Genomic DNA, 26549 nt, shown 5'->3' with positions numbered 1-26549 from the left:
ATGAGTCATTGTGATGGTTCAAACCTAAGTTAATATGCCCTGTAAAAGAGTACCTATTTCTATTTCATCTTACTTTTAGGATAAAGGTATTTTGATGTTCATTTCAAAAACTTTGGTGTTCTCTAGAGCCTCCCCTTCCCATCTTAGCAGGCAGGTATCGACAAACATGACCAGCAGGCCAAATCTGCCATGTCATTTATGATTGTAAACTAGGCTTTACTGGAACACACCTCCACTCATTCATTTATATATTGTCTATTTTGTGTGTGTGTGTGTGTGTGCTAAACAGCAGGCTTGAGTAGTTGTGACAGAGATCAGATAGCCTGAAAAGTCCAAAATATTTACTGTCTGATCCTTTACAGAAAAAGTTTGCCAACCCTTGATGTAAATCTGTAGCCTCTATTTAATTATACTTTTATATAAATTGTAATTCTTGGAGACACCATGACAGAATGACAAGGGTGTTCTCCAAGGGATTATAGTCTTCATATATTCATATTCAGTCTTCTGCAGGGGGACAGAAAGTAAAAAGTAAAAAGACACTTGTCTTTCATTCTGTCCCTCAAGTATCATTATTAACTCGATGTAGCCTCTCCCTGCTGCCCACCCCCCCTCCCCGGAATTGAGGGTCTGTTGATCTGTCACAGTCTCTGCTGGGGGTGGACTGGGAAGAGAATTTCCAGCAACTGTCAACAGTATATTCATAAGTGTCATTGTCTTTTTTGGCCCATTTTATTTTGGCCATTATTGTACCCAAACCCTTGTCCCCCAGCTTCCCAACCTTTACTGCCTCCCCAGGAAAAGCTGGACCAATCTATGAGAGCATCTTCTCCCAAATTCCCCATTCTCTTCACTTTTTCTTTAATACATTCAATAAACTCAGGGAAATCAGTCCTGAATATTCCTTGGAAGGACTGATGCTGAAGCTGAAGCTCCAATATTTTGTCCATCTGATGCAAAGAACTGACTCATTGGAAAAGACCCTGATACTGGGAAAGATTGAAGGCAGAAGCAGAAGGGGATGACAGAGGATGAGATGGTTGGATGGCATCATCAACTCGAAAGACGTAAGTTTGAACAAGCCCTGGGAGTTGGTGATGAACAGGGAAGCCTGGGTTGCTGCAGTCCATGGGGTTGCAAAGAGTCGGACACAACTGAGTGACCGAACTGAACTAAAACTCAGGCTGGGGTGAAACATCCTTTCAAGAGATTCCACCCTGGAATATTACTCAGCTATCAAAAAGAATGAAACATTGTCATTTGCAGCAACATAAATGAACCTAGAGGTTATTGTACTAAGGAAAGTAAGTCAGAAAGAAGAGGACAAATACTGTGTGATATTGTTTATATGTGGAATCTAAAATACAACACAAACGAACATATCTACAAAACAGAAAGAGACAGACACAGAGAATGGACTTGTGGCTGCCTAGGGCGAGACAGGGTAGGGGATATCTGTATCTATACATATGTATCTGTATATACAAGTATCTGAGTCACTTTGATGTACAGAAGAAATTAACACTATATTGCTATATTAACATTATTTACTATAATAAATCAACTATACTTCAATAAAATAAAAAAAAAGGAAAAGAAAAAAAGAGATTCTATCCTGGAAGTTCAGCCCCTTTTGTGCGGTATACATGCCAGGCTGTTTTCAGTTCAGCCTTGTCTCCCTCAAAGCAAGTCCAGGTGCTTAGAATGCATTAGTTGAGGAAGGGGGTGATAATCCATTTCCCTTCTTCCTTTTTAAAAATTTATTTATTTGGCTGCTTTGGTCTTGGTTGTGGCATGCAATATCTTTGTTTCATGGACTCTCCAGTTGCTCATGGGCTTAGTTGCTCCACAGCATGTGGGATCTTAGTTCCCCAGGAAGGTAGATTCTTAACCACTGGACCACAGGGAAGACCCTAACTCTTTGGTCTTGACTTAATAGACTCTCACTGCAGCTCAGTAGCCTCTGATCCATCTCTCCCAAGTCCTCCCCACCCCACACTGTGCCTGTCCTTGATTCACGATATGGTCATGAAGCCTTGAAGGCTGCCCCCAGGCAGGTTACTTGCAGTGCAACATCTGATTGAGATTTCTCCTTGAGCTCAAATATGGGATCAGTTTGTCCAGTGAGTGTGACAGATTGTCAGTAGGGATTGTCCAGATGTGAACAGTGCTACCTTAAGGCCTTCATCAGGGCATGTAGTATTGTATTCCGTGCCCCTTCAGCCGCTGCTGCTTCACCCTGGGTAGGGACAATGCTGCCTGCCTCCATGCTTGGATGAGGTTACTCCTTCCTGACTCATCCTGGCAGGCACTGAGCCTTGAGAAGAGCACATGAGTGGCCTGAAGCTTAAGCTCCATGAGTTTCATGGTAAATTAGCCTTTGCAGCCAAGCTCAACCTTTATTTGCAAGTCAGATCATGTTGGGGAGAGTGGTCTCAAATTTATTGCTTCTCTGGAATTCCCTGGTGGTCCAGTGATTGGGACTCTGTGCTTTCATTGTGGAGGGCTTGGGTTCAGTCCCTGTTCAGGGAACTAGGATCCCATAAGCCCCAAAGTGTGGCCAAAAGAAAAAAAAAATCTATTGCTACCCAGTATCTTTCTAAAAGTGGACTAAGAAAAGCAATAGTGTGGAGCCTTATGGGGAAAATGGGGAGGGTAATGTATCCATTTTTCCTTCTGGATTCTTTTTTTCTTTGACAGTCAATTTTATGATGTCTCGTAGTCTCCCTCATGGTTCTGCCATACTTTATTACCCTTATATCTTCTATGCTCTGTCTTCTTTATATCAGCTAAATTTATTTTTAAAAATACAATGTGTTATGAGTCTTGGTAAGCTGCCTTAAACCCTTCTGAAACTAGGTTGAATAGAAATAAATAAATGAGTAAACCCATAAGCTAGCTTGAACTCAGTCTTCATAATAAAGTTATTTTTATTATTTATTTATTTTATATTTTTATTTTTGGCCACGCTGGGTCTTCGTTGCTGCACGCAGGCTTTCTCTAGTTATGGTGCATGGGGTTCTCATTGCTGTGACTTCTGTTGTCGTGGAGCATGGGCTTTGTTGTCCCAGGCTATGGGGGATCTTTGAGGACCAGGGATAGAAACTGTGTCCCTTGCATTGACAGCTGGATTCTTAACCACTGGACTACCAGGGAAGTCCCCTAAATTATTTTTTTTTATAGGGTAACATGCTACTTGAAATGTGGAAAGGGTGAAAAGGGGCTTTGGAGACTCAAGGTCACCTCCTGGGTTCATTAGCTTCATGGCTGGGGACCCGGCACATCCTGTTCTGCCCCCGTGGCTGAAAGGTAGTGAAGTGGGACACGTGGGAATGAAATACAAGTAGAGCTGCCAAGAATTTACTTAAAAGAGTAGTCTCATCTCAGAGATGCCATCTCCCACTTTCTCCTAATAGCATCAAGGAGGAGGTTCATCTGAACCCTTCTTTGAGCTTTACTTGCTTCTCCAGATGACTAGAAAAGATGGTAAGAGCAGTAGTGAGATCCCCAGGAGAGGCTATATTCATGCCTTAGCCTGTACCCTGAAATAAAATTAGAAGTGATTCAGTTATATATATATCTTCTAATTTCTCAGTTCAGTTCAGTTACTCAGTCGTGTCCGACTCTTTGCAACCCCATGGACTGCAGCACTCTAGGCTTCCCTGTCCATCACCAACTCCCAGAGCTTACACAGACTCATGTCCATCAAGTCGGTGATGCCATCCAACCATCTCATCCTCTGTCATCCCCTTCTCCTCCTGCCTTCAGTCTTTCCCAGCATCAGGGTCTTTTTCCAATGGGTCAGTTCTTCACATCAGGTAGTCAAAGTATTGAAGTTTCAGCTTCAGCATCAGTCCTTCCAATTCTAAATTTCTTAAATATATATATATATATATATATATATATATATATATATATAGTGGTGTTGGGGCTTCCCTTGTGGCTCAGCTGGTAAAGAATCTGCCTGCAATGCAGGAGACCTGGGTTTGATTCTTGGGTTGGGAAGATCCCCTGGAAAATGGAAAGGCTACCCACTCCAGTATTCTGGCCTGGAGTCTAAGCCACCAGGGAAGCCTGTGTTTATGTATATAAAACACACACACACACACATTATTTTTCATTATGGTTTATCACAGGATAGTGAATATAGCTCTCTGTGCTCTACAGTAGGATGGCTTCCCTGATAGCTCAGTTGGTAAAGAATCTGCCTGTAATGCAGGACTCCCCGGTTTGATTCCTGGGTTGGGAAGATTCGATGGAGAAGGGATGGGTTACCCACTCCAGTATTCTGGCCTGGAGAATTCCATGGACTGTATAGACTATGGGGTTGCAAAGAGTCAGACATGACTGAGTGACTTTCACTTAACTGCAGTCGGACATTGTTGTATATCCATTCTGTACATAATAGGTTGCACCTGCTACCCCCAAACTCTCACTCTATCTCTTCCTCACCCTACATTCTCTTTACTCTTAGTTTTGCTCTTTTGGACTATAATTTCTTTGGTATTCAATCATTACCATCTCCATGGAGAATGCCTTGTTAGCATTCTTTCATGTCATTTAAATGATGGGGATCTGAGAAGTACAGCCTTCTTCCTTGTTCTCCAGCTTTGGTCTTTCTAGCTTCCCTCCGTCTTGCCCATTGCTTCTATTACAGTGTTCATAAACACTGTTTATACTATCATGCTTTTCTAAAAATTTCTGAGTCACTGAAAAGGAACATTTCTCACTTTTGAAATGCAAAGTATGAGTACATTGGATGCGTTATCCTTCTGTAGTATTTAAGTTAATCTCTTTCTTATAAGCCTTATCAAATATAGGCTTTTTATTATACATCTACTTTGGTACAGTGACTTTCAGGTGAACAGACTACTCTCTCTGTGCTTCCTATCTCCTTAACTTTTGACTTGGTTTGTTATTTGCTTTGGTCAAGTTTGAAGTGTGCTTGTAGAATTGAATTTCCTCCTTTGACTTCTGCTTTTTTTCCATGAGAAGAGTGTTTCTTGAGAAACCACTGGTCCCAGAAGAATGAGAGATGTATAGATCAAAGTGGACCCTCCCCTCAGCCTGGATTCAAGCTCAGCTAAACCCAGTTTAGGTAATCGGATGTCTGTGTTTCTGCTGATGTGTGTGAGAGAAACTTTTATTGTTGCTTGCCACTGAGATTTTCTTGGTGAGGCCTTATGTTGCTCAGCAATGTTGACTAAACCACTCGTGCAAAAAATTATGATTTAAACATTACATACACACACAGTATCAGATAGTAGGAGATGTGGAAGAACTAAAATAAATAGACCCATATATAATATTAGTGATACTTATATGTATAAACATCCATGATACAGCAAGAAGGAGGATGTTGTGGTCCTCTTTTCTGACCAGAATGTTGTGGCTGATGTTTATGATTTTTTCCTCACGCTGTTCATCCACATTCCCTTTGCTTTCATCCAGCAATGTATCAGCGGGTTTGTGTGTCCTTTTTTTTTTTTTTTTTTTTGTAAAACTGGTAGAATTCTTATTCCAAATTCTCATATCTGAAGCACGCGAGACCTTCATGGCTCTCTGGCTCTGTCTTTGTTGGTTGTTGTAATCTTCTATTACATTAGACCTAGAAGTTTCCTATGTTCTAGTCTAATTCTTACCTTTGTAGTTTAGTAGCAGTAGGCTACCCACTCCAGTATTCTTGCCTGGAGAATTCCGTGGACAGAGGACCCTCGTGGGCTATAGCCCATGGAGTTGCAAAGAGTTGGACATGACTGAACGACTTAGCATAGCAGTCCTATTTCTTTTTTATAATAGTGATTGACCACTATAGTCAACAGAGAAACCCCTCTTGATTTGTTTAGTGAAATAAGGAGCATGAAATGGCCACTTGGCAGTCTTACCCTTTCATCCAAGTACAGCTTTTGTGAGCCTTGGTGGAGGAATTCCACCCTGAGATGTTAATAAAACCCCCACAACACCCAAGTTGGTAGATCACAGTGGCTATTGCTGGAGATGTTCTTGGATCCTTAGAAGAAAGATCTGTGTTAAGACACAAGGGAAGGCTCTCGCCTTCTGTGATGGGCCGTTCTCTGTCTGTGGAGCATGTTTCTCCCAGCGCCATTCTTACCTTTTAAGATGACCCACATTCTGTTTGTGGAATGTATGTCTCTCTAAATAAACCCACTCTTTACCTAAAAACAGAAAATTGAAGGAGAACTGGGAATCCTGGATTGATGAGTCTTTGGAAGCCATTCAGTCTATCCTTCCTCAAGGTATGTCCACAAACAGTGGGGGGCACTGGTCAGAGGGGCGTTTTTCATTTCCAGATTGCAGCTTTCTCTAATGGGGTGACATGCTTAGGGGCTAAGTCCTTCTGTAACTGCCCCTGGCAACACACACAAGGAGTCTAGAGCTGGCAGTCTTCTTGCTGAAGTTCTTCCTAAACGTCTCAAGCCTGGCTACTTCTCTGTTATTTCCTTGGCTCACAAGAAATTGGGGGCTTCCAAGTCCTTTCAGACTCAGGAAGGCAGTCTTCTTCCATTGCTTCTCACTGTCTAGGTGAAACAGAGCAGGACCCTATGCTCCTTCCACCAGTGTCCTCTGCCTACCCTTTGTCTGCGGAAAACTTCAGTCAAAGAATAAGTTTAATCAGAGAAATGAGAGCATGTGGAAACAAAGTAAAACAGTCCAGTGAGACCAAATGATGAAAATGTACTCATGAAGCATAGTCAAGGACCTTTAGTTCCTTCTCAAAGGATATAGATAATATTCTGAGCCATGTCCTGTGAGCTATCTATAAGACAGCTCACTAAAACAGCAGGTGGAAGAAGTCAACTACATGATGACAGACTGTACCCACAACATCAGCTGCTACAATTCTGAGAATTGGTCTCAAAGAAATTGGAACAAATGGACCCTGGAACTGAAGATTGCTGCTGCTGCTAAGTCACTTCAGTCGTGTCCGACTTTCTGCGACCTCATGGACTGCAGTCCCCCTGCAAGCTCCTTTGTCCATGGGATTCTCCAGGCAAGGATACTGAAGTGGTTTGTCATGCTCTCCTCCAGGGCATCTTCCCTATCCAGGGATTGAACCTGTGTCTCCAGCATTGGCAGGCAGATTCTTTACCATTAACGCCATTGGGGAAGCCCTGGAACTGAAGATTAACTGCACCTAAAACAATCAAGAATGACACTGGTCAGACCACTGATGACCAGTTTGAAGATGACTGTCAGAGATCACTGTGCTGTTTCTGCATGTAGCCCCCCACCCCACCCTGCAACCCCCCCGCCGCCCCCGCCCGCACCCCCCTGCCACTTCTGTCTATAAAAGTTCTTGATCCACTGGTTGCCAGTGGCAGGGGGGAAGTCAGCCTTTAGACAGATGTCCACCCTCCCCCTGAGTTGTCAGCATCTGAAATAAAGCAAACTTCCCTTTCCACCAACCTGGTCTGTTTATTGGCTTTTGAGCGGCGAGCAGCTGGACCCCACATGCATTTAGTAACATAGGCAAGAGCCTAGTGCCTCCCAATTTCAGGGAACACATCTCAATCTCTTCCAAGCACTCTTTCATGCTTCGCTTGGATAGCAGCAGTGGTAGGGAGTCTCATGTTTTTGCAGGTCTGCATTGGGCCTGGAATCTCTTCCCTTTTAGCACAAGTCTTAATACATCTATGAATGGTTAGTTTTTTTAAAAGTCTCTGACTGGGTGTGCTGGAGGGAAACACAGCATTCTAGATCTATGACATCCCTTCCAAAAACATATTCATGAACCCTCTCTATATTAAAGCTCTAAACTTCTCTCTGATGGCTGAAGTTGAGTGATAGTCATTGGACCATCTGACCACTTCTAAATGGCTTCCTCTTCAGATATTTAATAATTCTCTTTAGAATGAATGGGCACTCTTCAATGATTGTCTTTTTTTAAAAATTGAAGTATGATTGACCTGTATGTAGGTCAAGAAACAACGGTCAGAACCGGACATGGAACAATGGACTGGTTTCAAATTGGGAAAGGAGTACGTCAAGGCTGTATATTGTCACCTTGCTATTTAACTTACATGCAGAGTACATCATGCGAAATGCCGGGCTGGATGAAGCACAAGCTGGAATCAAGATCACCAGAAGAAATATCAATAAACTAAGCTGTGCAGATGACACCACCCTTATGGCAGAACATGAAGAGGAACTAAAGAGCCTCTTGATGAAAGTGAAAGAGGACAGTGAAAAAGTTGGCTTAAAGCTCAACATTCAAAAAACTAAGATCATGGCATCTGGTCCCATCACTTCATGGCAAATAGATGGGGAAACAATTGAAACAGTGGAAGGCTTCATTTTCTTGGGCTCCAAAATCACTCGGATGGTGACTGCAGCCATGAAATTAAAAGATGCTTGCTCCTTGGAAAAAAAGCTATGACAAACCTAGACAGCATATTAAAAAGCAGAGATGTTACTTTGCCAACAAAGGTTCGTCTAGACAAGGCTATGGTTTTTCCAGTATGGAAAAACAGTTTTTCATGTATGGATGTGAGAGTTCAACTATCAATAAAGCTGAGTTCTGAAAAATTGATGCTTTTGAACCGTGGTGTTGGAAAAGACTCTTCAGAGTCCCTTGGACTGCAAGGAGATTCAACCAGTCCATCCTAAATGAGATCAGTCCTGAGTGTTCACTGGAAGGACTGATGTTGAAGCTGAAACTCTGATACTTTGGCCACCTGATGCGAAGAGCTGACTCATTTGAAAAGACCCTGATGCTGGGAAAGATTAAAGGAAGGAGGAGAAGGGGATGATAGAGGATGAGATGGTTGGATGGCATCACGGACTTAATGGACATGAGTTTGAGCAACCTCTGGGAGATGTTCAAGGACAGGGAAGACTGGTGTGCTGCAGTCCATGGGGTCATGAAGAGCTGGACACAGCTGAGTGACTGAACAGCAACAACAACATAATTGACCTACAACACTGTGTTAGTTCCAGGTGTGCAACATCAGTTCAGTTCAGTCCCTCAGTCATGTCCGACTCTTTGCGACCCCATGAATTGCAGCACGCCAGGCCACCCTGTCCATCACCAACTCCTGGAGTTCACTCAGACTCACGTCCATCAAGTCAGTGATGCCATCCAGCCATCTCATCCTCTGTCGTCCCCTTCTCCCCCTGCCCCCAATCCCTCCCAGCATCAGAGTCTTTTCCAATGAGTCAACTCTTCACATGAGGTGGCCAAAGTACTGGAGTTTCAGCTTTAGCATCATTCCTTCCAAAGAAATCCCAGGGCTGATCTCCTTCAGAATGGACTGGTTGGATCTCCTTGCAGTCCAAGGGACTCTCAAGAGTCTTCTCCAACACATAGTTCAAAAGCATCAATTCTTTGGCGCTCACCCTTCTTCACAGTCCAACTTTCACATCCATACACGACCACAGGAAAAACCATAGCCTTGACTAGATGAACCTTTGTTGGCAAAGTAATGTCTCTGCTTTTGAATATGCTATCTAGGTTGGTCATAACTTCCCTTCCAAGGAGTAAGTGTCTTTTAATTTCATGGCTGCAGTCACCATCTGAGTGATTTTGGAGCCCCCCAAAATGAAGTCTGACACTGTTTCCACTGTTTCCCCATCTCTTTCTCATGAAGTGATGGGACCGGATGCCATGATCTTCGTTTTCTGAATGTTGAGCTTTAAGCCAACTTTTTCACTCTCCACTTTCACTTTCATCAAGAGGCTTTTGAGTTCCTCTTCACTTTCTGCCATAAAGGTGGTGTCATCTGCATATCTGAGGTTATTGATTATCTCCCGGCAATCTTGATTCCAGCTTGTGTTTCTTCCACTCCAGCATTTCTCATGATGTACTCTGCATATAAGTTAAATAAGCAGGGTGACAATATACAGCCTTGACGTACTCCTTTTCCTATTTGGAACCAGTCTGTTCTTCCATGTCCAGTTCTAACTGTTGCTTCCTGACCTGCATACACATTTCTCAAGAGGCAGATCAGGTGTTCTGGTATTCCCATCTCTTTCAGAATTTTCCACAGTTTATTGTGATCCACACAGTCAAAGGCTTTGGCATAGTCAATAAAGCAGAGATAGATGTTTTTCTGTAACTCTCTTGCTTTTTCCATGATCCAGCAGATGCTGGCAATTTGATCTCTGGTTCCTCTGCCTTTTCTAAAACCAGCTTGAACATCAGGAAGTTCATGATTCCCATATTGCTGAAGCCTGGCTTGGAGAATTTTGAGCATTACTTGACTAGCGTGTGAGATGAGTGCAATTGTGCAGTAGTTTGAGCATTCTTTGGCATTGCCTTTCTTTGGGATTGGAATGAAAACTGACCTTTTCCAGTCCTGTGGCCACTGCTGAGTTTTCTAGATTTGCTGGCATATTGAGTGTAGCACTTTCACAGCATCATCTTTCAGGATTTGGAATAGCTCAACTGGAATTCCATCACCTCCACTAGCTTTGTTCATAGTGATGCTTCCTAAGGCCCACTTGACTTCACATTCCAGGATGTCTGGCTCTAGGTCAGTGATTACACCATTGTGATTATCTGGGTCGTGAAGATCTTTTTTGTACAGTTCTTCTGTGTATTCTTGCCATCTCTTCTTAATATCTTCTGCTTCTGTTAGGTTCTTACCATTTCTGTCCTTTTCGAGCCCATCTTTGCATGAAATATTCCCTTGGTATCTCTGATTTTCTTGAAGAGATCTCTAGTCTTTCCTATTCTGTTGTTTTCCTCTATGTCTTTGCATTGATCGCTGAAGAAGGCTTTCTTATCTCTCCTTGCTATTCTTTGGAACTCTGCATTCAGATGCTTATATCTTTCCTTTTCTCCTTTGCTTTTCGCTTCTCTTCTTTTCACAGCTATTTGTAAGGCCTCCCCAGACAGCCATTCTGCTTTTTTGCATTTCTTTTCCATGGGGATGGTCTTGATCCCTGTCTCCTGTACAATGTCACAAATCTCCGACCATAGTTCATCAGGCACTCTATCTATCAGATCTAGGCCCTTAAATCTATTTCTCACTCCCACTGTATAATCATAAGGGATTTGATTTAGGTCATATCTGAATGGTCTAGTGGTTTTCCCTACTTTCTTCAATTTAACTCTGAATTTGGCAATAAGGAGTTCATGATCTGAGCCACAGTCAACTCCTGGTCTTGTTTTTACTGACTGTATAGAGCTTCTCCATCTTTGGCTGCAAAGAATATAATCAATCTGATTTCGGTGTTGACCATCTGGTGATGTCCATGTATAGAGTCTTCTCTTGTGTTGTTGGAAGAGGGTGTTTGTTATGACCAGTGCATTTTCTTGGCAAAACTCTATGAGTCTTTGCCCTGCTTCATTCTGTATTCCAAGGCCAAATTTGCCTGACATAGTGCCTCAATATTTCTATACATCACAAAGTGATCAGTCTAGTTACCATCTGTCACATACACAGTTTTTACCAAACCATTGAGCATATTCCTTACTTTACATCTTATCTTTGAGATTCATTTATTTTGTAACTGAAAATTTATACCTTTTACCTTCTTCATCTATTCCACTCATTCCCTCACTGCCCTCCCTTCTGGCAACCACCTGTTCTGTATATCTATGAGTCTGTTTCTGTTTTGTTTCATTGGTTCATTTGTTTTTGGTTTAATTTTACTATTTCTTCTTCCAGTTTTATCAAGTTATAATTGACATGCATCACTGTATAAGTTTAAGGGGTACAGCAGAATGATTTGACTTACACACATCATGAAATGATTAGCACACTAAGCTTGGTGATGATCCATCATCTCATATAGATACTAAACTAAATGAATAGAAAAAAGATTTTTTCTTATAATGAGAACTCTTGATTTAATCTCTTAACAACTTTCATATATAACATAAAGTGTTAGTTATATTTATCACATTGTACACTATACCCCTAGTAATTATTTATCTTGTAGCTGGAGGTTTGTACATTTTGAGTTCAGTTCAGTTCAGTCACTCAGTCATGTCCGACTCTTTGCAACCCCATGAATCACAGCACGCCAGGCCTCCCTGTCCATCACCAACTTCCAGAGTTCACTCAAACTCACATCCATCGAGTCAGTGATGCCATCCAGCCATCTCATCCTCTGTCGTCCCCTTCTCCTCCTGCCCCCAATCCCTCCCAGCATCAGAGTCTTTTCCAATGAGTCAACTCTTCACATGAGGTGGCCAAAGTACTGGAGTTTCAGCTTTAGCATCATTCCTTCCAAAGAAATCCCAGGGATGATCTCCTTCAGAATGGACTGGTTGGATCTCCTTGCAGTCCAAGGGACTCTCAAGAGTCTTCTCCCACACCACAGTTCAAAAGCATCAATTCTTCAGTGCTCAGCTTTCTTCACAGTCCAACTCTCACATCCATACATGACCACAGGAAAAACCACAGCCTTGACTAGATGGACCTTTGTTGGCAAAGTAATGTCTCTGCTTTTGAATATGCTATCTAGGTTGGTCATAACTTTCCTTCCAAGGAGTAAGCACCTTTTAATTTCATGGCTGCAGTCACCATCTGCAGTGATGTTGGAGCCCCCCAAAATAAAGTCAGCCACTGTTTCCACTGTTTCCCCATCTCTTTCCCATGAAGTGATGGGACCGGATGCCATGATCTTCGTTTTCTGAATGTTGAGCTTTAAGCCAACTTTTTCACTCTCCTCTTTCACTTTCATCAAGAGGCTTTTTAGTTCCTCTTCACTTGACTTTATATATATATATATGGCTGTGCTGGGTCTTTGTTGCTGTGCGAGGGCTTTCTCTAGTTGCAGTGCGTGGGGGCTACTCTCTACTGGTGGTATAAGGGCTCTAGGATTTATGGGCTCAGTTGTTGTGGTTTGCCAGCTTAACCACCCCAAGATATGTGGAATCTTCCTAAACCAGAGATCAAACCCATGTCCCCTGCATTGGCAGGCAAATTCTTAATCACTGGATCACCAAGGAAGTTTGATAGCTGTCGTTTGAATAGGTCAACCTTCATGTGAGAGGACCAGCTCACTAGGTCAACTTGAACACACCTGGTCAATTCAGGTGATAAAGGAGACTGCAGAGTTTTCTGAACAATGTCTCCAGCTCTCAGGCAGGATTTATCAGGGATCCGCAAGTAAAGAAGGGTGTCACATAAGAGAGGAGTAGGATATGGAATTATGATACATTTATCTTGGGAAAAGTTTATTTGGAGGAGATGTGATTGGGGCAACATTGAATCGTGGGACTGGGTGACCACAAATTTCCAAGTTGGTAACATTTACATGGGACTCGAAGAGAGAAGCAACATCTTTCTTAGCTGCTGGAGGTTTAGTAGAGAAATCGAGATCATTGTTAAATTAGCTGAGCTTTTCTTTGGTTTAATCACACAGTCTTTCAGAGATGGAGTGCTTTTCATAGATATGCCTTGTTCCATCTTAGAAGCTGTTTCAAACATCAGACACATGATACTGGTCTTTGAGAGCTAACATATATGGAACCTAGAGAAAAATTTTTTAAGAAACATAAAGTTTAAGGTAGAATGTACACTTTGATTCCTTTATAAAACAAGAATTTTAGACAAACAAGGAATTGGGATTACTGAATAATAATAGTCACATTTTCCTTAGACTCTCTGCCAGGCACTGTGGCGTGTACTTTTATCTGTCTCATCTCATTTTGTCTCATGACACAATTCATCTATTTACTGATGAAGAGGTTGGAGCCCTGAAGACTTGGAGATACCCAGTGTCACCAGGTCAGCAAGTGCAGAGCTGGGCTGAGTCCCACAGCAGCCAGGATCCCTAGCCCTTACTTTCTCCTAGTCCCCCTTATGAACGGGATATTCCCACACTTCTTTTTTGCTTGTTATTCATTCTATTTGTATCTTCAAAATCAAATATAAATGAGTCTTTAAGGAAAAGAATTTGCAAAACACCTGAGTCCAGACAAAAATTGAAACAGACAGCTCCATCTGAATGCTTCTGGATGCTTCACTGGGCTAGCCAGTGAAGATTTTCTTTGGGAGAAGAATTCATGAAATGTTAGGATTAGGCTACACCTTGCCAGCCTGCTTCTCATCCTCATTTGAAGTCAGAATTGTGTCCTCACTATGGGCTTCCTTGGTGTCTCAGATGGTAAAGACTCTGCCTGCAATGTGAGAGACCTGGGTTTGATCCCTGGGTCTGGAAGATCCTCTGGAGAAGGAAATGGATACCCACTTCAGTATTCTTGCCTGGAGAATTCCATGGACAGAGGAATCTGGGGGGTTACAGTTCACAGGGTAGCAAAGAGTTGGACATGACTGAGCAACTAACACTTTCAATTTCACTATGTGCAAGGCATGGTGTTGGATTTTAGGGTACCATGGCATAGAAATCAAACACAGTTTCTACTTTTAGGAAACTCACATTCTAGATAAAGAAAATACTAAGGTAAACAATTACAGTACAGTGTGATAAAGTAGAAGGTAGGACCAAGATGGAGAAGGCAATGGCAACCCACTCCAGTACTTTTGCCTGGAAAATCCCATGGATGGAAGAGCCTGGTAGCCTGTAGTCCATGGGGTCGCGAAGAGTTGTACATGACTGAGCGACTTCACTTTCACTTTTCACTTTCATGCATTGGAGAAGGAAATGGCAACCCACTCCAGTGTTCTTGCCTGGAGAATCCCAGGGATCGGGGAGCCTGGTGGGCTGCCGTCTATGGGGTCACACAGAGTCGGACACGACTGAAGCGACTTAGCAGCAGCAGCAGGACCAAGATAAGGTTCCATGAAAAGACAAGAGAACCATTCTGTGAGGGGTGAATTGGTGAAGCTTCCATGGAGATCTTTTATTTAATATGAAACTTGAAACATGAGTGGGAGTTTGTTGAAAAGTGGGAGAAAGATATTCTGGGCAGAAAGAAGCTGGGGCATTAGCATAAGACCAAGTTTAGTGAGGCAGGTTTCTAAGCCTGAAAGGGCTTGGAAAGGAGTTATGAAGCCCGAGTTGACAGCTGGACGAAAGCATCAGTGGAAACATTCAGTGGAAATAGGAAGTGTGAAAATCTACTCAGCAGAAACGAACTAAGTCACCCACGGTGACAATCCTTTGGGCTTGTCACCCCAAGCCTCAGGTTTGTAATCTAGCTCCACCACTGACCGGTTGGCTAATGCTGAGATTATTACTTTAACGCCACAGTTCTCGGTTTGTCTATAAACTGGGTATTATTGTTGCTGTGAGGACCCCGTGAGATGAAGGCATCATGGCTAAAAATGTTAGTTCTCATTGACTAAGTTGGAAGCCCTTGACAACACCCAGCAGAGCCCAGGTTTCCTGGAAGACTGTGACAGGATTTGCCTGGTCTATGCTATCCTCCATTCCCTGTCTCCACAGGAAGCTCAACACTGCCTTTTCTGGGAATAAGATCAGTATTTTTTTTTCAGGCTCTCACTGGTACTACCATCTTCTACCTTGCCTGAACTTCCCAGCCAACACTGGGGTCTCCACAGTAGGAACTGTCAGTTGAGGGGAACCATTCTGCAGAGGACAGGCTGCAGGATTAGGGAGAATAAACACTGTGACACAAGGATCTAACAGATCTGACAGTGAATGCTGTACGGGTCCTGGATTAGGTCACAGAGTTGATGCATTGGTTGCTGGCCAGTGTGTGACTTGGGAAGTTAATTATTATTAGGTGCAGAGGAAGTTAGCATGGCTGGCTCCTCAGGACCTGAGCGACTGTGGTGACATGCACTTCAACACCTTCACTGGCCTCTGCTCGCTACCATTTGTCTAATGAGTGCAGGGTTTCTAAGCTGAATACCAAGGTTTTAACTTGGAAACTCTGTTGACTTCAGAAGGGCTGTTAGAAGACCCTAAGCTCCTCATTTCCCCCCAGACAGCCTGAAAAAAAAAATGCTACCAAGATGTGAAGTGAAGTGAAAGTCGCTCAGTAGTGTCTGACTCTTTGTGGGTAGCCATTCTCTTCTCCAAGGGATCTTTCCAACCCAGGAATAGAACCTGGGTCTCTCACATTGCAGGCAGATTCTTTACAAGCTGAGCCACAAGGGATGCTCCCAATGTATGAAGAGTAGCTTTCTTTTTATGGTGGAGTTACAGAAGACTCCATTTTTCTCCCTTTTCTTGTAACATTGGTAAAATAATAAAGATAATCCCCCCCCACCCTGCTCCACACACACACCTTTTGCTTTGGCCAAGCTGCAAAGCATGTGGGATCTTAGTTCTCTGACCAGGGGTAGAACCCGTGCCTCTTGCAACAGAAGTGCGGAATCTTAACAACTGGAATGCCAGGGAAGTCCTCCCCCTATTTTTTTTTTTTTTAAAGAGGAAAAGCCTGGAACCCAGAAAGTGTGAGTTGCTGGCAACTTCTAACCTATGCAGCGTCTTTACAATGACCAGGTTCTTCCATTCCACCTGGCCTCGTGTAATCCTCACAGAACCCGAGGGACATGTTTGCTTGTCTTTCCCATGGGGAAGTGGATGGTCTCAGAGACATAAGGTGAGCTGACCAAGGCCACACAGTGTGAAGGGCTCAGCTCTACTCCCTGCCCAGGGCGCTATCCACCCAGAGGCTGGCAGACCCGGGTCCCTGGCATAGATTCAGATCTGAGTGTCCTGAGTTCCCCTGGGGCCATGACCCAGCCTCCTTTGCTGATCTGTGTTGCAGAACTGACTCTGGACCACATCCTGCCCCAGGGAGTGAGGACATAGCCCCAGGAGGGGAACAATCGAGGTGGGGCCATCAGTGACAAAAGGCTCTTCTGACCTTCTGGGAATCTGTGAGTCCCCGGAGAGGCTGGAGAGGGAAAACTGGAGAAAACTTGTCTGGGGAAGCCCAGGCCCAACCCTGATACTTACAAAATGCTCTGGGAAATAGGCCTCACTTGCCAACCCCGTTGTTTCTTAAGGTTTTGGGTTTGGGTCTGTAGAAGAAAAACATTTTCAAATGTTACCTGATGAAGTTTTTTTCTTAGAGATATCATTTTAAAAATTTCCACTACTTCCATGATTGAAACAAGACCGTGAAGCTAAGTCCTCATGTCATAGGGAAAGTGGAACCTCAGAGAACCCAGAGAACACAGAGATTCAGACTTAGGCTTGTGCCTTCCATGGTGGAGCCTTGAAAGATGTTGAGCTGAATGGTAAGGGCCAGTCTTGAGAGAGAAGTGGTTGTCTTATCACTAAAATTTCCTGAGTAATTATTATGTGGCAAAGGGCTTCCCTGGTGGCTCAGACAGTAAAGAATCTGCCTGCAATGTGGGACACCTGGGTTCGATCCCTGGGCTGGGGAGATCTCCTTGAGAGGGGAATGGCTACCCACTCCAGTATTCTGGCCTGGAGAATTTCATGGACAGAGGAGCCTGGCAGCCTATGGACCTTGGGGTCACAAAGAGTTGGGCATGACTGAGCGACTAACACTTATACAGAAAGGAAAAAAGATAGTATTATGTGGCAAGCAATGTTTTTAGAGATTGTCTGGATTTTCAACTTTAACTTCACTTTTGCTATTTCAGTTTTACAGATGGGGAAGCTGTGGCCCAGATAACTCAGACAAGAAGTGGTGAAGCCAGGATCTGGGTCCAGAGATCTAGTTCTGGGCTCATATTTGATCACTCTGGACCAAGGTCCTATGTGGGCTACTATGCCCAAGGCAGGAAATGCAGCAGAGAGTAAGATAGTTTAGAAGCTCACTGGTTATGTTTCCTGTCTTGTGGGTCTCTTGAGATTTTGTCTGGACCTCCATAACCATCATGCAAAGATGGGGAAAAAAAGAGTCCCCATTTTCTGCATGAGGAAATGAAAGGCAAAAATAGGGAATTGTCCTACTCAAGGTCACAGAAAGACATGGTTGCAAGATAGGATTAGAAACCAGACATTTCATCGGGCCTGTAATACCCTTTCTCTCTTCTGGGAGTTCTCCCTATTCAACAGAATTGGGGCCAGTGATGATGCCTGGGCAAGTAATCAGAGCATCCCTTGTACTGGAGCATCTGCAGAACCCAGGAACACTGCTGGGGGTGGGTGGTTGGAAGTGTGGTGTTTGGTAAAAGAGTGTGAGCAAAACCAGAGAACAGAGTTACTTTGGGATTCCAGTGATGCAGCTCCAGATACAGGGTTCCAGAGTATGGATTCTGAGACAGGTCAGTGGATGGAGGAGTTTATCAGAGAGGTGTATTCAGAGAGACAGATACAGAGATTGACAGATGTGATGATAGGGAGAGAATGATTATGTAGTTCTTGAGTGGAGGAAGGCTCCATCAGGACATTTATGGTAATTATTCTTGGTAAAGAGAAAGAAATGGTAGAGAGAAAGAGATCCATCATCGTGACTGGTAAGAGACTCTTCTATTGAGCTCTCACCAGCAGTGCTACGGTCAGGGCTGGGCAGGAGAGGCCCTTACCTTTTGCGGTTTACATCTTTGTTTAGTGTACAGACTATACCACAGAAGGCAGAACAGCACTGAAATCCTGGTTGGCAATCTTCCTGCAATGTGCAGAAATCAGTACAGTTTTCTGGGTCTGATCGGCAGGGTGGAGGTTCCAAGATATACCCTGGAACACAGTAGGAAAGAGAAGCCTGGAGTGACATTCAGAACTCTACAAGTCCAAGGAACTGCCAGGGAACCAGGCACGCTGATTCCCCCTAGTGTGGTCACAGGGAGGTAGAATAAGATTTTGGGGCCGAGAACTCTTTCCATCAAAGACAGAGTTTGGGAGAATCCTGCACGTAGGGATCACTCATCATCCTTGCAGATCAAATGCTAAGTCCCCATCGGCCCTGGTTGAGTCTGATTCAAGGGAATGAATGGCATATGTGTGTGGGTCCATTTGTACTGATTCGTTGTGTAGACTCAAACAAACAATAGTTTATCCTAGGGTTTGACCTAACATGTTATTTGTGCATAGGAAGAATGAGTAAAAGGGATGATTTTTGAAATTGATGAAGACCGCTTAGCACACTCAAGTTATTGGCATCAGAATGCTAGAACCCAAATCTCAAATGAGTTCTGGGGATGACTTCTTTCATGGGAAGAAGGATGGGTATTTCAGAACGGGGTGCAAAGATCAGCTGGTCATCTTCCCAGGTCTCTAGTGATTGAGAGGTCAGAGTCCATGGCCCCCCACTTTCTATTGTTGGAGAAGAATAAGTAGACATTCCTTTACCCCATCTACCAGAAATTAGATCAAAGTCAAGAGCACCTCTACCAGGGGATCCTGCCCCAATGCTCCAGCTCACAATATTCTCTCTGTTCCTGAACTCTAAGGCATTAAGAACGAACCCATTAACTCCTTTAGTCAAGCCCTGCCAGATCTTAATTTTGTCCCTTTTGACTTGTCATAGGAAGAGCATTCTATAAGTCTTTGTTGGTTTACTGCTCTGCAGGTATTTGCAATTATAAGGGGATCTGTAGGATATCATGCTGATCTAAAAGGAGTAAGTGGTGAATAAAGCTGGGGCTATAACAGTAATAGCAAATGACACCAGAGAAGGTGAGTAAGAAGCCAAGACCCAGGCTGATGACAGTCTGGCAGAGACCAGGGTTTCCCTAGTAGCTCAGACGGTAAAGCATCCGACTGCAATGCAAGAGACCTGGGTTTGATCCCTGGGTCAGGAAGATCCCCTGGAGAAGGAAATGGCAACCCACTCCAGTATCCTTGCCTGGAAAATCCCATGGACAAAAGAGCTTGGTGGGCTGTACAGTCCATGGGGTCACAAAGAGTTGGACACGACTGAGTGACTAACACACAGTACTCAGTACTCAGCCTGTCATCCTTTAGCTCACTGGATCAGTGCAAGAAATTGGGCTTCCCTGGTGGTTCAGTGATTAAGAATCTGCCTGCCAATGCAGGGGTCACGGGTTCAGTCCCTGGTCTGGGAGGATTCCACATGCCGCGGAGCCACTAGGCCCTAGCACCACGATTACCGAGCCTGTATGCTGCAACTACAAAGCCAGTGTGCCTAAGCCTGTGCTCCACGACGACAGAAACCACCGCCACAGGCAACCTGTGCACTGCGATGGAGTAGCTTTTGCTTGCTGAAACTGGAAAAATCCCTCGTGCAGCAATGAAGACCAACACAACCAAAAACTTAAAAAAAGAAATTGGAGCTGATCCCCACTTTGGAGAGCTTGGGGCTCAGTGGAACACTGTGGGAAAAGAGTCCATGAGCCAGGAATCTCAGAGAGGTTGACCTTCTCAAGTTTTGCTTCCTTTTAAGGGTATCTGGTCCTAACCTCAATATGGTACTTACCAATCTTTCATAAAGCCTCCGTGTCTCCCTTTCCTCAAATTTTAGTCTTTGGTTCTCCAGCTAGCCCCTATCCTGGATACCCCTGTTTTCTTGCAGCTTGTTTAGCCTTCCTTGGTTAAACCTGGACTCTGTCTCTGAGAACCTAACATAGGACCGTGCTCCCTAGGTACATGAGACAGGACACTCAGTCCTCTCCTGAGCCTGCAGTATTCTGAAGCTACGTCTCCTATGGAGAAGTGCAGGGATAACGAATAACAGCTGTGGCCAGAGCTCTTATTTGGTTGGAGCTAGGCAACAGTGGCTGCAGAGATGAACCTGACACCTTCCCGTGGATGCTAATCACTGATACCTGTGCAGGCACCTCTGAGCATTTAACATGGGTCATGTAATGCAACACTTTGCTTCCTTTCCTCCCAAAATATCCTCTCAGGCTAAGATTATGTAGGTCGCAGGTTGAATTCTGCCAACTTAATTTTCCTCTCTGTTTCAATGCTTGAATAGTTGGCCCAAGCATCCATGAAGAAGCTGGATGATGGAGGTGATAACATTGACAGTAGTTAATACTTACTGAGCACTTACCCTGGTTCAGCAGGGGCACTCTATGTCTACATGCATAGTCTCCGTTTCTTCTCCCAACTACCCCACTATTATTCTATCCATCACAAAGATAAAATCCACTCTACTTAAGCTCACTCAGTGTGAAACAGAACAGGGATTCAAACCTAGATATTGCTGACAATCAAACTTGGACTCTTGAACACGAAACTGTATTTTTTCATGAGATGTACCAATCCCTCACATCCTCTCATCTGTCCAGATGCTTCTTCCCTCCCCTGGGCCCAGACCCAGCACCTACTCCTAAAATGTTGCTTGGGACTCCCAGACACCAGCTGCGATGCTACGTGAGTCAACAGCAGGAGCTGGAGAAACAGCGCAGGCTTCATGCTGCTGGTAGGATGGGTGGGCAAGTCCTGGTCAAAGCTGTGACCAGGCACAGCTTAGAACAGAAGGCAAAGTGAAGGCAAGGAGCTGTGACTGCCTTACACCGTGTCCACCAATCAGGAGGCTTTGGCAGAAATCGGGGCACGTCCCAACCACACCCACTGCAGGGCCAGGTAGCATTTTCAAATCCACACTCTCATCACCCCCCTCATCCTGACCTTGTCAGGTCTCTCATCTATCTCTGTCTTGTTAATATCCTTTCACAAAGTTTTAATAAGTTCTTCTACGTAGAGTTCTGGCTTGTCTTTGTTATATTTATTCCTAGAGGTTTGAACTGTTAAAATTGTAAACAGCATCCTAACTTTTTAATTATGCCTTTTCGTTTGCTGCTAATGTAGATACATGACTTTTGTGTATTGATCTGTAGCCAGTTATCTTGATAAACTCTCGCATTGTTTACCGTAATATCTTGATGTGTTCTTTTCAGTGTTCAATGTATTCAACATCATCTGCAAATAATGACAGTTGTATCAGTTGTATTTTTCCTCTTGGAACTTTATTGCCCCCTCCCTTTTTTTTTTGGTACACTCTGTGGCATGCAGGATCTTATTTCTGCAGCCAGGGATTGAACCTCATCCTCTGCAATCCAAGGAGGATTCTTAACCACTGGACCATCAGGGAAGTTCCCATCATTTCTTTTTAATGATGATAACATTTAAGATGTATTCTGTTAGGAACTTTCAGGTATATAATACACTAAGATTAGTTGTAATCACTAGGCTGTACATTCCGTTCCCAGAATTTATTAATTTTATAACTGAAAGTTTGGACCATTTCCCCAAATCTCCTCTTGTCCCCCAACCTCAGCTCCTATGAACCACAATACTACTCTTTGTTTCTATGAATTCCGTTTTTTAGATAACACATATGTGATATCATTTATCTTTTCCTGTCTGGCTTTTTTCACTTATCCTAATGCCTCAAGTTTCATCCAAGTTGTAATCAATGCCAGGACTTCCTTCTTTCTCGTGGCTGAATGATATTCCATCATATATATGTATCACATCTTCTTTATCCAGCCACCTATGGTTAGACTTTGGTTGTTTCCGTATCTTTTAAACTATGTTCCTTCTTTAATTTCTTCTGTAAATTATTTTATAAAAAAAATATAGACCTACAGTTTTTTTTTGCAGAAAAAATGGTCTGTTTACAAAAGGAGAAGATTAGCTGTGAGAGGAGGACCGTCCCTGTAGCAGCCCCAGTGCCACAGGAGTGGGCCGTGGTGAGGGGCAGGCCACGTGAGGAGCAAGAACTCCTTGCTCTACCCTGGCTTGGCCAGGAGAGGCAGCGAGGAGCCCAGGATCACCTTCCTTTCTCCTCTTCCCTCTCCCAACTCAGCTCTCCAGGGGAGTCCGGGCCAGAAGAGGGCTCACCACTCTGGCCAGAGTCATGAGAGCCCAGGCTCTGCTGCTCCTCTGCGTTCTGCTGCTGCAGGCCCCAGGAGGGCAACACAGCCAGAAGACAAATCGTAGGTGGTGGGGGAGGGGGCGGGAGGGGGCGGGGGAGGGGTGACCCGTCCAGTCTAAGGAGGACCTGGGAGTTCGAACTTTCCGGCACATCCTATTCGGTCGGACCACAGCACTGTGAAGACTCTGGTTCTTCCCAAACCACGGCCCTCCAGCCTCTTTATCTGGCTCTGGGAAGAGTGATGAGGGGGTGGAGGGGGAAACTGCATCTTTTCATTCCCCATCCCTCAAATCCAGAGACATGTGGTACCTACAACAGGGAAAGATACACCTGAGCGAGAATCAGGTGGGAAAACAAACAGCTATTCTTTGGTTTATGCACACAGGTGACAGGTAAACATTCTGAGACATTCAGGGGAGCAGGTGTAGAATGAAAGTACGTGGGAGAGCAACATTTGGGGTGCAAGGGTCAAGGTAAATTTATCTCAGAGGGAGTAGGATGCTGAGAGTGGAAGGGAAACACTGAGGGTGCTACTTTGCTGGGAAGCGGCAGGGATGGAGCAGACAGTGGCAGCATGAGAGGAGAGAGACGACGAAGGGGCAAGTTCATCTTCCTCTCTGGTCCCCACGGATTGTGGAGAGTAGGGGAGAGTTAGCAGGTCATCCTCGCCTTTGTGGAGTTCTCAGGGATCAGGTGCAGGTTCTGTGGAGGTGACTTGGCCAAGGCCATGACAAATATGGGAGACAGAGTCCTGTTGCAGGATTATGGAGAGAGTCCAGGAAGTCCAGGCATCGAGGTCTATTGGGGAAGAGTAGGAGGAATGGATTTAAGATACTACCCATCACCAGGATCTGGTGAAGGGCGGAGGTGAGTTCCCTGAAAAGTCCAAGTGTCTCCTGAGTAGATTTTGAGGTCTCAGATCTCTGGGGGGCTTTCAACTCGAGAGGAGTTCTCTGAGAAACCTGGTTCCATTGACCCTGCTTCTGCTCCTGCTCTTTTTAGATCTCAAAGCTAAAGCCTGTACGAAGCGGCCCACGGAATTTACTTGTGGGAACCACTGTTCATACTTCCAGCACTGTCCACAAAATACCATATGCTGTTCAACCTTCTGCGGGAACATTTGCATGAACGTCCTGTGAGTCAGAGAGCCTGGGGCCTTACATCTTGCCCCCCCAGCCATCTCCGCAGACACTGTACCTGCGGCTGAAGATAAGGACCTGACCCTGGACACAAGGATATCAACAGGAATGCCACCCTGTCCAGCCAGTATCTGAACAACCTGTCCCTGTCAAATAAACCAGAACGAATGTGGAAGGGCCTGCCTAGTTCACTCCCAGTGCCTGTGATCGTGGAGAACCTGGCACAGACCCCAGAGGGCCCCCGCCTTTCTGGGTCTGGGTCTCTGATGTCTCCTCTTGTCAAGCTTCTCTGCTCCCCCTCCCCACCTCCCCCTGCTTCCCTGCCAGCCCCCCTGTTCCTCTGCTCACTGAACCAGGACTCCTGGGGGAGGACCTGCTCGGTGGCACCTCCTGGTCCGCAGGAGAACGTGCCTCGCCCGGAGCCACAAAGGGCCAAGTTCAACATGACATGCCGCGAGGCTAGACCCTGGGGCACAGAAGGGGAGGCCCCCGAGAAGGACTCTTCTTAAACTTGGTCCACCCCCATCCCATCCTGCTCATCGTCCTTGAGAGGCTCAGGTCACTGTCTCTTTGCAACAAAGAAAGTGAATCCCAAGTGAGATGACATGTCCAAGGTCAAAGGAGAGGGAGAAGTTGTGGTCTGCTTGGAGGAGGAGGTTTCCTCTGTGCTCCCCTCTCTGCATCCCAGTGGGACGGTCCACGGGGAGTGAGTCCTGTGCTGTCCCCACTCCAGCACCACCAACAGGCTGCTTGTGGAATGAGGCCTGGCTGCGATCCCTGGGACTCCAGGCCCTTCCTTTAACTGTGCGGTCCCAACCTTTCCTTATGGCCTCATCTTTCTTCTTTTTTTTAATCCAGAGGGAGGAACAGTTGGTTCAGGGTGATGTGACAGGATTAATTGGCACAGGATGCCTTGGGTCTTGCCCCTGATTTCATGGTGAGTCAGTAGAAATTCCTCCCTGGGGTCCAGAGTCCCTACTACTCTGTACAATCACCACTTCTCTGATGTGGTCCTGGGACTAAGTCCAGAGACCGGGCGAGTGTGTCCAGCTGGGACGTGGGGTCAATTGTGAAGAACTTGGGAGGGCAGACCCTGCTGGAGGCATGGATGTGGTGCTATGCTCCAGGCCAGTGGCTCCTGCTGAGCATCAGTGAAGGAGATACGCCACGCCTCCATCAGCCTAGAGCCTCTGACCCATCTCAGGAGCATCACAGGGCTTCTGGTACTGCAGGGTCTCCTCTTCTGCTAAGAGCTGCCCTCAGACAAGGGGGCCTTAGGAAAGAGATCATGATCATAGGTGCCAGGCTGACCTTTTCCTTTCCCCAGTCTACCCTGCCCTAGAGAACTCAGAGGCTATCCCTGGAATGTTATGGATAGGAGTGCTTGCCTGGACACCAATGCGTGTTCTGGTTTTATTGAAATAATTGAGTGCCTCTTTATTACATAAATAGAAGGAGTGGAGGTCCCTTGGAAGACCTTGAAATTTATGGAGGCAAAGGAAGAAACAAATGCATACTCTGCTTTGATTTGGGTCTCCAAAAGGTCAAGCCCCAGCCTGCAGAGAACTGCAAATCAGAGCTGATCTGTTTTGAGCCAACCCATCGCCTCATGGTTGCAATGACTTTAGCATGACTTGTTCTCATCCCCTGCTCTTCTCTATGTCAAGCATATGAAAGGACCCTAGAAGTATCCTCCTCATCTCGTACATCATGATGGTGGTCAACTCCCACCTGCTCCCACTGACTGCCCCCAGTGTTCACAGGAGGATTAATACTGATGCCTTCATCAGCAAGTGTATTCCATCCTGTGTCTCTAGCTGTCTGTGTCATAACTAGACGCAGAATGCCTAAGTAAGAAGCTCCAGGAAGATATATGGAATGCAGATGTTGGGGTTAGGTGCTGGGTGCAAGATTTACTACTAAGAAATGCCCATCAGCCCAAATATATTGGTTCCTTGAACCATTCCAGGAAGATTTTCTTTCCAGAAGGAGATGTTCATAAGTCCAAAATAACATTATCTAGGAGTATGCGTGCATGCATGCTGGGTCCCTTCAGTTGTGTCTGACTCTTTGAGACCATATCTACTGTAACCCACCAGGTTCCTCTGTCCCTGGGATTCTCCAGGCAAGAATACTGGAGTGGGTTGTCATTTTCTTCTCCAGGAGATCTTTCCAACTCAGGGATCAAATCCATGTCTCCTGCATTGGCAGGCAAGTTCTTTACCACTGAGCCACCAGGGAAGCCCCTGTGTGTGTATATATAAGGTTGACCAAAAAGTTCATTCGGGTTTGTCCATAACATCTTACAGGAAACCCAAGTGGACTTTTTGACCAACCCTATGTATATATATAGCTGAGCGTGAGTTCATATCGATATCTCTGATTTTAATCCAGTAACCCAGGGTTCATTCTAGCATTTTCCTTTTGCTTATTTCTAACTCTCACAGAAACCTGGCTCTTATCTACCAGTTACTTACCTGTTCAATCTTTCATAGCTGTAAAATAGTTTTAGAACTGTTTACCCATACCCTGTGAAAACAAATTCACCGGAGACCTGCTGTCTGAAAAATGGAAAGAAAGGGCTGCTTGCCAGTTACCCACATTAAAATGGCATGCGAGAAATAAACTTCTTTTCTTGAAGTCCATGATTTAGCCTATTAGTTCTAAGGTAATCAAATGGGGAAGCAAGATTTGGAAGCAAGAGTTGGAAACTTACATACACACTATGACAATAGAAGGGAGTGTAATAATGGCATTCAAGGGTAGTGGAATGGAGTGGAAAAAAAGTCAAGGACCAC

At 44.7% G+C, this 26549-nt stretch overlaps 2 protein-coding genes across 3 annotated transcripts; one reads left to right on the top strand and one right to left on the bottom strand.

The window, feature by feature from the left end:
• Nucleotides 1–6695: 6695 nt before the first annotated feature.
• On the bottom strand, nucleotides 6696–21178 carry WFDC13 (WAP four-disulfide core domain 13). 2 transcript variants are annotated; one of them, XM_059893067.1, is made up of 4 exons: nucleotides 21060–21178; nucleotides 18354–18504; nucleotides 16810–16874; nucleotides 6696–7156 (listed from the first exon to the last, which is right to left on the bottom strand). In XM_059893067.1, exons 1-3 carry the CDS (start codon nucleotides 21145–21147, stop codon nucleotides 16832–16834), a joined length of 282 nt encoding a protein of 93 aa, XP_059749050.1. In that variant the 5' UTR covers nucleotides 21148–21178; the 3' UTR covers nucleotides 6696–7156; nucleotides 16810–16831. The 2 variants fall into 2 exon arrangements, with proteins under 2 accessions (XP_059749050.1, XP_015329697.2); XM_015474211.3 differs by lacking the exon at nucleotides 6696–7156 and adding an exon at nucleotides 13124–13446.
• A 1156-nt stretch (nucleotides 21179–22334) lies between these two features.
• WFDC10B (WAP four-disulfide core domain 10B) lies at nucleotides 22335–23926 on the top strand. The gene is made up of 2 exons (XM_059893068.1): nucleotides 22335–22673; nucleotides 23615–23926. The coding sequence occupies exons 1-2, from the start codon at nucleotides 22595–22597 to the stop codon at nucleotides 23749–23751; spliced, it is 216 nt and encodes a 71-aa protein (XP_059749051.1). The 5' UTR covers nucleotides 22335–22594; the 3' UTR covers nucleotides 23752–23926.
• The last annotated feature ends 2623 nt before the right edge of the window (nucleotides 23927–26549 follow it).

Source organism: Bos taurus, chromosome 13 (assembly GCF_002263795.3).
Source record: "Bos taurus isolate L1 Dominette 01449 registration number 42190680 breed Hereford chromosome 13, ARS-UCD2.0, whole genome shotgun sequence".
In the NCBI taxonomy this organism is placed as follows: Eukaryota; Metazoa; Chordata; class Mammalia; order Artiodactyla; family Bovidae; genus Bos; species Bos taurus.
The sequence above is the reverse complement of the archived record's forward strand: the minus strand, read 5'-3'. Positions and strand labels throughout refer to the sequence as shown.